General features: G+C 44.1%; 1 protein-coding gene across 1 annotated transcript; it reads right to left on the reverse strand.

The window, feature by feature from the left end:
- Window positions 1-830: 830 nt before the first annotated feature.
- LOC126393439 (insulin-like growth factor-binding protein 5) lies at window positions 831-13,766 on the reverse strand. The gene is made up of 4 exons (XM_050049626.1): window positions 13,042-13,766; window positions 3,052-3,266; window positions 2,710-2,829; window positions 831-2,206 (listed from the first exon to the last, which is right to left on the reverse strand). Exons 1-4 carry the CDS (start codon window positions 13,373-13,375, stop codon window positions 2,072-2,074), a joined length of 804 nt encoding a protein of 267 aa, XP_049905583.1. The 5' UTR covers window positions 13,376-13,766; the 3' UTR covers window positions 831-2,071.
- Window positions 13,767-14,185: the final 419 nt, after the last annotated feature.

Raw genomic sequence — 14,185 nt, forward strand, 5'->3', positions numbered from 1 at the left:
GCTAGGATGCACATATCTTTTTTTTTGAGTGTTTGTTTTGTTTTGTTGATTTACCTCCAAACATCCTTTGGCTTCCCCTCTCTGGCAATCATATACATTGGCATTCACATGAAAAAAAAGCAAGAATCTTAGCTTATTGGTTGTCAAAGGAAGAGAAGAGGGAGGTTTAACTGGCTGTGGCTACACAGCAGTTCCTCACACATCACTCTTGTCCAGAGTTGCCCCCCGAGGTACAGGCGTAGATTACAGATGGGTTCACTATGCATTGCTGACACCATTTACAGGAACTACCACATTCATTGTTCTTCTCTCAGAACTAAATCTAGACCTCTTGACCGTATCAAGTATCAGCTGCGGCATAGGGGCGCTGTCTGAAAAAGGAAATTGCCCCGTATGATATCCATGTCACTTTCACGTCACAATTTAAATGTATTTGCATGTAGGAAGGCACTGTGACTTGCACACAGAGAAAGAACAACTTTTAAATGACCCTGTTGTAACCTGTAACCTTTTTGTTTTGATCATGCTCCCCTTAGATGTATAACCTTTGCATGGAGGCATGTAAGCAGAATGGTTCCAGAGGGTTAGCTTCTTTGACTGCCCTGTAGTCTAATGACTGAGGGTCATTTTCCTGACAGGCTACAAGGACCTATTCAAATTCTTTACAGGCTAAAAATCTTTTTTTTTCCAAGCACAATTACATTGTTGTCATACTATGTTTCTACAGGAAAAACAACATTCAATAACTATATTTAAAAGTAATGTAATACACCATGGTTACACTGTAGTAGCAGTACTGAGGGGAAACCACTTGATAAAAGGAACATGGCTCAAAAGTGGGCGGTCTTTACTTCACTGAAGGCAAAGAAAACAGCACAAACAAAACCATACAAAACTACACTTCACACAACTGAATCAGAGAAGCAACTGGCCCGACTGGCAAGTTTGATTATGCACTCAACTCGAAAGATCAAAGTCAAACTTGAGTCCCATCACTTGAGCTGAAAACACGTATCTTTATTTCACCGATAGAGTCAGCGCTCTCTAAGCTCTGTGTCGCCCTGCATGGCAGTGTCTGTTTAAATAGGCACAGTTGGCATATCAGGCTAGCTACATTGTCGAAGAGCCACTTACATAGGTTCATCTGTGATGATCTGCGTACTCATTTGTTTCCAAACGCTCCGTGTCCGTGACATACTTTACATCGGTTATAGAGAAGGCCAGCCCCAAGACCACTTCAAGCGCTAGCAACACTTGTTGTGACAAAATCAAACAAAAGAGAAAGAAAAAAAAAGGACATTCTTTTTGTAATAGGCTCACTCCATCATACATCAACACAGGCGGATACATACCACACACACTCACTGTACACATACACGCATTCATGCACACATCATTTTGTGAAGTTACACATATCTAAGCAGGTTCCCCTATTCATAAGTGCTCTGACAGAACCACATACCCAGATAGAGTCAACTGTTACAGCATATCCCTATCTATTGTTTCTTTTTTTTTCTTTTGGAAAACAGACAAGAAAAACCAAATTACTCTGCCAATCGTCAGTTCCACAGTGGCATCATGTTCCACAGCCGAAAACTGATCTGTTTTCAATCAAATGTGCCGGATACTTTTTTTTTCTTCACAATGATTTTGTGTTAATTTTACATCATACAAAGTGTTGTATTGAAACCCAGCTTTTATAAAAAATATATCCATTATGTGCATATATTTTCATGGATCTGTAGCCAGGGGACCCGCCTCGTACAAGGGGTCCCATGAGCAATAGTCAAGGGATCTAGTAAATCTTCTGGGACTTTTCCCCTCATTCGGGATGAGTGCTTGGTCAACAACAGAAAAGAAAAGAAAAAAAATACAGGTGTCTTTTTTCAGCCTGTTCTTTCGTTTGGATTTTTTTTCTTCCTTTTTTTCATTTTGAAAAAAAACAAAAAAAACATCTTGAAGTGAATGGAGGGCGGAGCATACAGATGTGATTCAGAGAGGAGGCGTGGGCCCTGGGTCACGTGGTGGTTAGGGGTGGGGGGTTGTGGGGTCAAGGGTGGTCCTCCCCTTGTCACTCATTGTTGTTGCTGCTCTCCAGGTCTTTACATTGAATGTCCCCTCCGCTGTAGTCTGTGCCAGGGAGCTGGATGCCGTACTTGTCTACACACCAGCAGATGCCTCGTTTGCGGCCACGAGATGGCTTGCACTGTGGGCCAGAAAAAAAGATTGTAGTTTTGATAAAAACTAATGTAAAAGTTAGAAAAGGTGGTGAGGGTAAACCAAAAAGTTGCGCAGCAAAGTTTATTTGCACATCTTAGCAAACTACACTAAAAGCTTGGTGATATGACTACTCAAAGGGCGAGTTGGTAAGCTGCTGTAGCTGGCAAGCTAATGCTTAATCTGTTAGCCAGCAAGGAACATGTTAGTCAGTCATAATTGTCACAAAAGCTTTTCAAAATAGCTTACTTGCCAGCTGTCAGTTAATAGCCTTGTTAGCTCGTGGCTAACATGTCAATGACTTTATTGTAATGAAAGATTCTCACAGATTTACTTTGTGGCCACACGCAAATCCACTGAAAGCAACTTCTTGTTTCAAAAGAGTACAGTAGTGAAAAAAGGGATTCTAAATAAACTTAGCAATGCAAGGTCAAAAATATTTGGAAGGCTCTCTTTGAGCAAAGTGCAAAGATGTTTCTGAAGAAAACCCACCTGCTTGCGTTTGAAGAATCCTTTTCTGTCACAGTTGGGAAGGTACAAAGACAGGGCCATTACACGAGAAGTGTCCTTCATTCCCTGAATGATCCCATCCAGTTTTCTCCTGCATGGACCCTTTGGGAGAAGATAGCACGGGGTTACAACGGCTGTGCACAGGCACTGAAATACACCCTTATTACATTCAAAACTCAAAAGTGTATGAAGATTTAGCAATAACGGTGGAGCTTGCATCACTAGATACTACCACAAGGAGTCACCAAAGTCAGAAATGTCCAAATTCTACACATGGTAGCTTTGAAGTTATACAGAATCAACTAACTAACATTGAATACTTACAAATTCAGGCTCATGCTTGTCGATGGGCAGAGGGGAGTAGTCCAGGGGGGTGCCCATGGAGCGCTGCTTGCCGAGCTTCCTCTTCTGCTCCTTGCGCAACGCGTGGACTTTTTTACTGTTCACAATGTCTTTGGGAAGGAGTGGCACTTTAGCTGGCTGCAGCTCCTCCGTAATCTCTGTGGTTAGGGTGTCCTCATGTTCCCGAGACTCGCGATCTGCAGTGGAGTAAATTAAAATGGTCAATGGTCAATAAATGTCACATTTTTTTACCTATAACAAAGCTTTACACTCAGGCATTGACATCTTTATATATGTTGGATTAACTCCTCATAAGCAGATTATTTACAGTAGAATAAAACATAATGTGAGAGAGTGTTTGGCACTGGCTGACAAGTTGCGCCTGCCCACTGCTGGAAATTAAGTAAATGGACTAAATAGAATTGCTTCACTCAAAGCTCCACCTCATAACAAGCTGCATGTTATCCATGTTGGCAAACAGTTAGTCTCCTTACACTTGCAGTAGACATTGGCATACATTTTTTAGAGTCACGTTTCTATCCAGATCACAAATGTAAGTCAAATATTCACTATCATTTTAGCTCTGTTTTGGTCTCTACAAACTCCTGTAGGGTATATAGCAAAGAAAAGCTTCATTATGTTCTCACGATGGTTGCAAACTTTACTTGTCTGCTGTTTGGTGATGGGCAGGTAGTGTACAGTGGGTTTCTCAGGGCATTTTTCTTATGAACAGCTGCCTGCCGCACATGGAATCAAGACTGATGAGAACTGTGAGACTGAAACTAAACAGTAAAGCTGGCATAAAACCAAAACAATGAGCTAAAAGATGCAAAAATGCTTCGAAGAACTGAGGGAAAGTGCAGTTTTGGGTGATAGCACAATGCTTTTCACAGTGCGCATAGTCATTTGAGCCATTGTTGATATAAAAACACTGATTTATGCAGCTTTAAAAGAAATTCACAAGCTCATAAGGTATACTGGGTAATTGCATCTATAATGGTCTTTGAGACAGTTCAATGTGTCTAGATTCAGTTGACTGCAAGAAGCAAGGACAGTTCAAAAGTGTGATGCTTGGTCCCATTTTTGGTAAAATGGTAATTGATAAGATATCAAACTCGAGTCACTGTCAAGATCCCGAAATCTGTAATTAAAAGTGTCAGAAAAAGAAGCTCTTTGTCATTGTACTGCTTTTTAATGTGAACATTCCCCATGTTTGTTTATATAATCTCCAGCATTACTTTGTAATGGAACTTGTCTTAAAATTTAATGTGAACTAGAACATAAAATTCAGGAATGTAAAATGTCTCTGTAAAGGGTAATGTCTGATCTAATTACAGTCTTCATAGACCCATAATCAAGTATTACGAGGAACCAGTAAAACGGAGAGACGTGATTTATATTTGCAATATCTTTGCAGTCACTGAAAAACAAATCTGCATAAATCAGAAATGTGAAGTTCTGCAGCTTGTTAGTGTTTCCCACATAAATACAATACCAGGTGCTTTTCCCGGGGTTTGTGCCACCAACTGTTGCTTACCATTTGTTTACAGAGGAGGGGAAGCTGGAGCTCTGATCAACAGCTGATGAACTCTTTCAGCTCACAGAGGAGTTTAAACTCCCACCAACCCCAACTTCCAACCCCCTTACTCTCTACTTATAGCATTGTTAAAAAGTAATGCTAAAACATCAACGTAGGATGAGTTAGAGCTACAAATGTCTTTTAATGTCCTTCATATATCGGTGAGACATGTTGGTCTTAAAGCTAGTTACACATAAATACAGACGCACAGACACCAGGCAGCACATATTTATGAGCATACAGGCCTCTGCAGCTTGGGAAAACTGCATCACATGTTGCACGACTGCCTACACAGTGCCTGGAAAATTTGCTAACACGTTATCTGGACTGCTAAACTTCAGCAGGGACTAACAGGCCTCAGAGTGTCGTAACTTAACAGCGACGTGTCCCACATTAAACTGATTCAAATGTCAAGCTGAGGAAAATCCAGTTGCTCTGAGGACTCGTATAAATGCTTGTACATTTCTGTCACATTTTATGCGATTCTTAGACGTAATTTCAGCTCCCCCAGGGGGCACTATGATCTCTTGATAGGATGTTCACAGGTTGAGGTCCTTTATCCTTAACCTAGCCCCCTCCCTACCCTCCTCTCCAATGTTTGGGGCTCAGCCTCTTAAGCCTGGACCCCCAGCCAGAGGTTCTTTGAGGCCACAGAAAGAAGCCCTCGGCTCCCTCCCACCCCTCACCCCCCCTTGGCTTAGCTGTACCATAAGTACAGAGTTATTGTGGGGACTTTGCCAGGCCCCAACTGGCCAAAGCGATGGTGCCAGTGGATGACCCTGGTTATATTTATCTGACAAGGAAACCCGCCGTGGTGCACAGGGCCAGACGCACTGAACCAGAGAGGAATGTTGGCTACGGACTACAGGCCGACTGCTGCTGAAAGACAAATCAACTTCCGTACAAGTATACGGACAAAAGAGAATAAGCTGGAAAATGTGATTTAACAAGTTGCCATAATTCCGCTGATGGCCTGTTAGTACACAGCCACCGTAGAGAAAGGCACTGAGACGTAACAAGGACACGAGCGCCGAGAAACTGATGTTCAAAGAGCCTGACACAGCATGAGCGTCTGGAGTCCTCGGAAGGGGAGGGGTGGGGGACGTGGGGTGGGGGTGCAGGGTGATTACCAGAATTGGGTCTTTGGCTTCTGCGCTGCACTGCCGTCTCTTTGAAATTAATCTCACAACTCATGACTTGGCAGGCCTTGGTTTGTGTTTAGATATGTCCTTGTGTCTCCCCGCTCAGACTACGAGGCTATTACTTGCTATAAATAAATACGTCAAACGAGCATTCCTGTGTACACTGTGCATGTGACCACTGTGGAAAAACTCTTCATTTCTCCTGTACAGTCCAATAATTTCTCAGGGCACTTGATTAAAATGCCACATATTTGGCACCAAAATATGCTGTTGAAAATAAGGGCTGTTTTTTTTTTTTTTTTTTTTTTTACGTGCATTCTTGTTTCATGTGTAATCTCATTTAAGCACATAAATGGCCAGGCTAAGAAAGGTCTGAGCCGTGGCACATCAATTATATCCACCTTACAAGTCAGTCACTTTGAGAAAATGTCTCTTTCCAGAATGGTGTTAGAAACACAGGAAAGACACAGTTTTTCTTCTGCATGTTAAAAAAAAAAGATGAATCTTTTGTGGAGACAATGGTGTCTGACTTCTTTTCTCCTCCGCTCACAAAATGACCAGATTCAGCTTTTCTGAAGTGGGCTCTTCAGCGTAGCCACAAAAACTCAGTTTTTCCATGCTCAGGGTACCCAGCTTGTAAAGGAGGCTTAGAGGGTCTGTGTTTAACTCCTGACACTCAGCCAAGACGCTGGATGGGAGCCAAGTGAGCCAAGTCATGTGCAGCTCTTCCATTCAGCTGAGCCCAAAGCTGTGCTGCTATCTCTCTCTCTCTCTCTCTGCCCGAGCTAAAGATTTCATTAGGACGAGAGGAGCCGAATAGCCAAAGGAGGTGCACCTGATACTTCTCTGTTTAAAAATTAACATCTGCACACAATTACGCTTCATGAATATCCCAAGTTTCTTATGGGCAGCAGTCCAAGCATGAAAGATAAGCTACCCCTTCTTTGGATTTTTCTCTCCTCTGGATCTTTAAGACTATAATAATACCATTTAGATTACCAAAAAAAGCCAGGACAATAGATTCTTCAGCCTTTTATTGGATTCCCCAGCATTACACCACGTTTGCTATGTCCAGCCTTTGATTAAGTCCGTCTCTGCGCTGCATCTGAAATTACATCTTTATAAGATGTAAGAGAGTCGTGAATAGAGGTGCTGTTTAATCGCAACAGGGGGTAGGACAAGATAATGTGGGGATAAATGAGCCTGAGGGCCTGTGTCATATAAAGCACGACGTTAGTAAGCCATCCTTCAGCCTCAGACTGCCTACACTACTTAATATTTGAAAGCAAGGCCATGGCCTGATAACCCTGCAGTTTCTAGAGCAGAAAGGGAGGTGTGAACAAACCAGAGGAGTTGTACAAGTCAAGGAGAATGTATGTGCAGCAGCACAAAAGTTAGGCCCTGGAAACCAAAGGAAAATGGATCACTGAGGCTTTTTAAATTTGTCGCAAAGTTATTTGCAGATAAAATTACACTGGAGTTAAACCTTATGGCATGGATGGCCAGTTGCATTTTCAAAATGTGACAGATCGGATACACCCTCTGCACATGACTTGACAGCAGTGCACAAAGGCCGGTTACATGAGAAGACTAAGAGACTGATGACTCCAATCCAGTTGGAGCAGTAAGAACATAAAGGCTTTATCGAATGTTCTGTCCATGACTTGTGTATACAGCCCCCAAGTGTAAGGGAATTATTTTCTGACCCTTATGTCCTGTTGCTTCCGTGGTATTTCTGTTGCTCGGCCTTGTGCGTGGTCTCAGTCAGCTTCTGAAAAATGCAGGAAATAACGCTTCCCATGGTATTGTGCACACAGAATATGTTCATTGCAATCAAAAAGTTTCCTGCTTTTCTGAATGCACGGTATAAATAGCAACAAGAACAATTCAAGGATTGTAAATCACAAAACAGGACTTATGAGAGGATGCAAAATCTTTCCAAGAGGGAAATGCTGGTGTAGGTAAGCAAACTGTCTGACCTGTTTAGAGTCTCTTCCACGGCCCAAATCAATGCTCGATTCATGTTGAAAAGCAGCATTATCAGAGCAAGGCGCACGGCTCTTTTACTGTACATTCCTAATTTTGGTTTGAGGTCTCGTCCTACATCAGAGTTTGGGTTTTCAACAAGCCACATGGACGGACGCAACCTCTTTTTGGGTCACCATCACCACAGCACAATTGCTGGGTGTGACGATGTTCTAACTCCCCAGTGGCAGGAGCAGCTATTTTGGCGAGAGTTGAGCACTCCTGGGTGTACTGTACAAAGCTGATCTCCCAGCAGCATTAGAAGGAAACATCACAGCAGGAGAAGAACTTCAACATTGATTAATTAGTTTTGGGTTTGCAGTATAACAGCATGAATAAAAGCACATCTGAGAATGAGCAAATTGTACCATGATACAAACACCTTCTGAAGTAACCTATTGGAATGCTTTTAAGTCACCAAAACTGAAAATCAATTTCAATTATTATGAAGTATCTAGGAAAAAGCACCATCCAATGACAACCATGAGTTTACCTACTGGTAAGGGTGGGCGATATGGCCAAAATCTTTTATCACGGTAACTACCTCACATGATACTTGATGCTAAAAGATTCACAACAGTAAAACTAAAACTGCTTTAAAATGGAAAATTTATGTTTCATGAAAACAATAATTTAAAGTGTTAGAGGTTTTTGTATTTACAACTTTATTCTCTTTCATGTCTGCTTAAATGATGTTACCTTGCGAGGCAGCTGAATTTGGGAAATCACGCGAGAATTCCAAGATCACATGGTAATCCAGCCCTGATTTGCCACCTATGCTGCGTCACATTTACCTCGGAAGTCTGAGCTCAGAGCTGGGAAGGATGTCACACCCAAGTTGACCGTATTGCAGTACAACAAGTCGGAAAATCAAGATGCCGTATGCAATACCAGTTCTGGCTAGGTTAGCCATTATTAGTAATACCAGTTGGTAACAACACATTAAGCTGCATTTTGCAAATACAAACATAGTAACAACATGTCCACAGATAGAAGTTGGACAGGACTGTGTGTATGACTGCTTTAGTGAGACACAAACAAGGCAGAAGTGCTGATTAACGGTATAATACCACAGCTTTCACTACTGTTGATGAGTGAAGCATCCATCTTGAATTTTGAGGTCAGAGTTGGTGAGGTTCCTCTGACTTTCCCAGCTGGACAACTGACTTCAGGGGGCATTCCAGTTGGAATTTCCAACTTCCCAGTCCATATGGAGCACACTAATAACCTGCCCTGGATAGGTCCCGCGGTAGAAGTGGTACTGCCAAATCTCTAACAGTGGATACATTTCTACCTACCAGGACAGGGCACAACAAAAACTTAGCCTGTCTCACATTCTGAGACAACACCAACATTTCAGAAAAGTCCCTGGAGCCTCTATTGTTTTCAAAATCCTAAGAAACTCAAGAGGCCTATTTCTGGTCCCTTCTCGCACCATGCTAACATGTAACCAGGTGTTGGAGGTGAGATTACAGTACACAGGTCAGGTGTAAACACGTGACATCATTTTAAATCCCAGCATGTGGTCATCCTTGCCTTTATTGAATCACATGCTCCTCACATAGAAAGACTGCAGCAAGTGCTGATTTCTTTCACAGCTGTTGCCACCAGCAGGCTAGGTGTCAGTGACCAATAAGCTGTACAAATACCACTGTAAAGTTTTATAGGGAGAAATCAGGCAAGTGTGCCAAAGAGGCTATGAGATTGCCAGCGACAGCTCCACTACTCTGGACTGTCCCTATGATCATACTGTGCCTCAAAGTGCTATGTGCAGACAAAACCAGTTCTACATCAACAGTATCAATGTCACATCTAAGAAACCGGGTTCTCTACATTTTCTTGGCATCACATTTTCCACGAATTGCGTGCTTCTTCTCCCGAAGTCCTCATGTGATATCTTGACAAAATGACCTTTCAAAATAATTCTCCCTAGCACCTGCAACAGATCAGTTGCAGCATGCTAAGCTTTCATTGCACTGTCTCAGATGTTCAAGGTGAGACGGATAGAAAGCCACATACAGTCTTTCCTTTCGCATGAGCCCATCATGAAGTTGTCAGGCAGCTGGGGCCACACGTGACCGGGGCTATATCGAACGTGGCATGTCCGTATGAGCACGCAACGTCCACAGCAGACAGAGTACAGTGGCTGGTTGTCATTAGCCTGAGTGTACGGTCGGAGAGAATCAGCGTTTTACCACTCGCTTTAGTTTCTCAGCTACGACCCAACAACCAGCTGTGTCAGTGAGGCTGTGGACATGGAAAAAGCAGATGGTGATCCTCAAAGTTGAATAGCTTTCTAAAAGTATGTGATGACAAGTGATTCTGTATGGTGCTTAGACATGAGAACGCAGTGTGACCATACATATGTGAAGTTCTCTGGCAAACATTAAGAATCACAAGTCTGCAGTTGCTTGACTTACTCATGATTGTAAATATCAATGACAAAGACGTGACATGTGAAAAATCACCAACTCCGAAGCTGTCTGGCAACAAGTAAAAACTGCATCTACACATGCAGAGAGCCAAGAGAAATGTAAAGCATTAAAGTTGTCAGGAAAGGCACCAGGCTTCCTGTTGCTATGCTAATAAGGGGCATAGTATTTCTGTCCGTGAGTGTGGAGTATTCTGGATTTGGAACCACTCCCTAATCATCTTTTGTTTCTTGGCAAAGAACAATCTGTTAAAACATAAGGCCCTTTCAGAAGCTTGAAGGACGAGGGGCCCGCTGCTACAGTATGAAGTCATATCTGTTGGCAAGCTTTCCAGGGTCTGATTCACTTGTAGGGGGCTAACAAAGTCTGAGTGCCCCCACAGCACATGCCACCTCCTGTGCCTTACAATCCAAGCAACCCCTGGGATCACAGTGCAAGAGCGAAATGTGAATTAATGCACTGCCGGGACACGAACCCAGACGCAGAGCGATGGCCAGGATTTTTTTTTCTTACACGAGCAGTGAAGGGAGGGAGGGGGGAGGAGTGTGGGGGGGGGGGCTGTAGGATAGCAAAGATTCCTCTCTCCCATTGTTTGGCTGCCCCAGTCAATATTTAGTAGGCTGCGGACACTTGAGCTCCTCCTCCCTGTGTTTGGCTTGCTCAGCTGGTACAGCACACAGACAGCTGCAACCCCACACCACAGGAAACCAGAAGCTCACCTCACCAGTGCCCATCCGCGGAGCTGTTTGACAGAGGGCCCTTGAGAGGAAAGAGAGAGCCAGAGGCATTCTGCTGAATCACTGCGTTGTGACTGAGCGCCCATGCAATGAATGCACCGCCAGAGGCAGGAAAAGATGCTCTGATTACCTCTGTGGGCCAACAAAGAAGTCAGGTTCTGTGTGTGTTTTTGTGTGTGTGTGTGTGTGTGTGTGTGTGTGTGTGTGTGTGTGTTTGCATAGCCAGAGTGAGACAAAACTGCCTGAGGTGTCATCATTCACAACAATCACACACAATGCACACCCAGACACCCACACAGCCCCGCCCAAGTATACATAAGAGCAGACACACAAAACACACACACACACACACACACACACACACACACACACACACACACACACACAGAACTGAGAGCCTACCTTGACTTCCTTCCAGTTCAAGATCAATGCTTTGCAAAACACAAGGTTTGCTGGGTATTTTTAGAACAACTGCATTCATGGACAAACCACATTGTGCTGTAATGTCATTAAGAGGAGAGGTGTTCTGCACGCTGGGTGCAAATAGCCTAATGACTCTGTCAACAGCCAAAATGAGCCCAGTGGCAGCCTATTTTATAGAATGAGGCGTGTAGCCAAACCCTTTGTGGTTACCACCTACTTATCTAGTTGTTGACAAGCTGCTAAAAGTCTGAGTGACAGTGAACCTCTCTGCTACACCAAGAAATACCTTAAATCATTCAAGGCTATTGGCTCTGCTCTCTCTCTCCCTCTGTCTGACTATCTCTATGTCTCTTTTCTCTGTGTCTCTCTCTCACGCATACAGATTTAGTGGTAATCCGACTCTGAACACCACGCTAGGGGTAGCCTGCAGACCTAAATCTATCTAAATTCCGCTTTAACAAGACCAAACGTTTGCGGAGTGGCATCTCATTCCTTCCCATGTAGTCTATACAGTGGGACTTTTTCCTTATGTCTGGACAGATTTCACGTCTCAGGGTGCGAATGATATTGAAAAGGCAAAAAAAGAAAGAAAGACATAAAAGCTTAATGCGCTCTGGCGCGAGGATGGAAAATAGTGAGGTTTGACAGACACTTGTTACACTATGGTGGATATTAAAGGCGGTAATTTGCAGAATAAGCTCCACTTTAGGGGTTCCCACATTTTTCCTCTTATTATTCCTTACATAAATACACTATCGTGCGGTGCACAGACTCCTTTTCATAAAGTTTTTCATTCGGTTGAGACATTTTTTTTTCTAGCAGCGGTGGAACCTCTTAAGAGAAGCGCGTTAAATAATTCGCCTTCAACTGTAAATATTTTAAATTGCCTGGATCCCTACAGCCGCTCCTGGATCCCGCTAGACCGCAGTTTGACAGCCTCTGCCCCGCGCTGGAAGCTCAACACAGCCGGGACACGCCATGTGCGTTCACCGCAGCGGAGCCGCCCGCAACAGATGAACCGGCACCGCGCGCACACAACCCGACTGCTGGTCCACCTTGTGTTGTTATTATGAGGAGTCATAATGAGCAGCCGAACACAACTTACAGCTGGATACTGACTGCGGCAACCAAGGTGTGTTTGTGTCCCTTCAAAGGGCCGAGAGGAGGAATAAGCTCCTGCAGCCAGTTTAATCAAGGCAGTGGATAAAAGTTAATCAGATGGTACCTCAAAGTGCCATCTGTCAAACAAACGCTCTGTCAGAGAGCACTGGTGGCGGCTACTTATGTTCTACTACACTGCATCTCATGGTGAGTAAAGGGACCCACCTGGAGTCTTTAGATGAGGCAAAAACACATAATCAATAATGCAATTTAACGAATGATAGGATTTATCATGAAAGACACTCGATTGTGGTTTTAATAATTCCTGCTCCACGCTGCCATCCCACAGCAGCACACAGCGGATCCCCACATGGGACAAGATATCATCAAACACTGCTCCACTGAGGAGAGAGGAGACCCTGCTGTCCTGGACACTTTTGCATTGATGCGTCTCTAACTGCAGCCGCACACATTCTCAAGTCACCATTCGGTCCCGAGCATGCATTCAGTCAGCCAGCCGGTGCGCGTCTTACCTATGGGCGGGTGCGCAGGTTTGTATCCTTTCTCGTTGGTGCACACTCCCCTGCCGTGGAGAAGGGCGTGCAGGGGTTTCTCCTCCCCGCTCCTCGGCAGGCAGCGGAGGCCCTGGGTGCACGTCCCGGTGTAAACGCCGCACGCCTGTCCCTCAGACAGGGCGCATGTTAGGCAGCAGCCGCAGCCCGGCTCCTTGACCAGCTGGCAGCCGACCGGGACCGGAGGGCACATGGACAGCGCCTTCTGGTCACAAGGCTCACACGGCACGTATGAGCCCAAACACCCGGACAGCCCCAAGATAAATGTCACCAAGAGGCAAAAACTCAGAAACATTGTTGGTGTTCTCTTCAGTTATAGCATAAACCTCAAAATGCGAAGAGGAGGGGGAAAAAAGTAGACTGGTCTAATGAGCACAATGCCTCAGTCAGATAATCCGATTTTTAAAAGCTAAAGCCAAGAGTCTTTATCCCAGAGTGTTGCTATCTGTTTCAAAAACATTAATTACAGGCTTTGCGCCGTGCACCCTGCAAAAAAGAGTTCAAATGAGCAATTACAAATATATGTGCTATTTTTTTCCCGATGTGTCCTCTGCAGGAGCAAGGCTTTGCACAAAATCTCAACTTCTCTCCCCTTCAGTTTGGACTCCAGTACTTTCTCCACCAGAAGTTTCCTGAGCAGACTGATCAACTGGAGAGCTGCCTTGCCTTTTTAAAAACAGCCGAGCCCAAACCCCTAACTATGAATACGCTAAACAGCAGGGAAGGGAGGCGCACTTGTTCCACGGCTTGGCAGGCGGCCAAACATTTTTTTTTTCAGCAGCAGGAGGATCGCTCTTTCACCCTGAAGGCTGAACTGATGCCGAGGTGCAAGAGGCAACAGCAGAGAGCAACGCAAAGCCTCATCAAAACATTTCAGCACAGAACACTCCTCAAAAGCTGCAGGCTTTCACTGTCTGTAGATTTGTAGCTTCTCGTTCTCCCCCCAGAAGATCTTTACAGTGCTCCACACTGCAAAAAATGACATTCTCAACAAATCAAACGGACTCATTCTCTGCCATACAATCTTACTTGTGTGTAAAACAAGCTTCTTTTTTTTTTTCAGTGTGTGAGATAATTATCCTGGAGATTCATAGAAACAGTCCAA

This window comes from Epinephelus moara, chromosome 7 (genome assembly GCF_006386435.1).
Source record: "Epinephelus moara isolate mb chromosome 7, YSFRI_EMoa_1.0, whole genome shotgun sequence".
In the NCBI taxonomy this organism is placed as follows: domain Eukaryota; kingdom Metazoa; phylum Chordata; class Actinopteri; order Perciformes; family Serranidae; genus Epinephelus; species Epinephelus moara.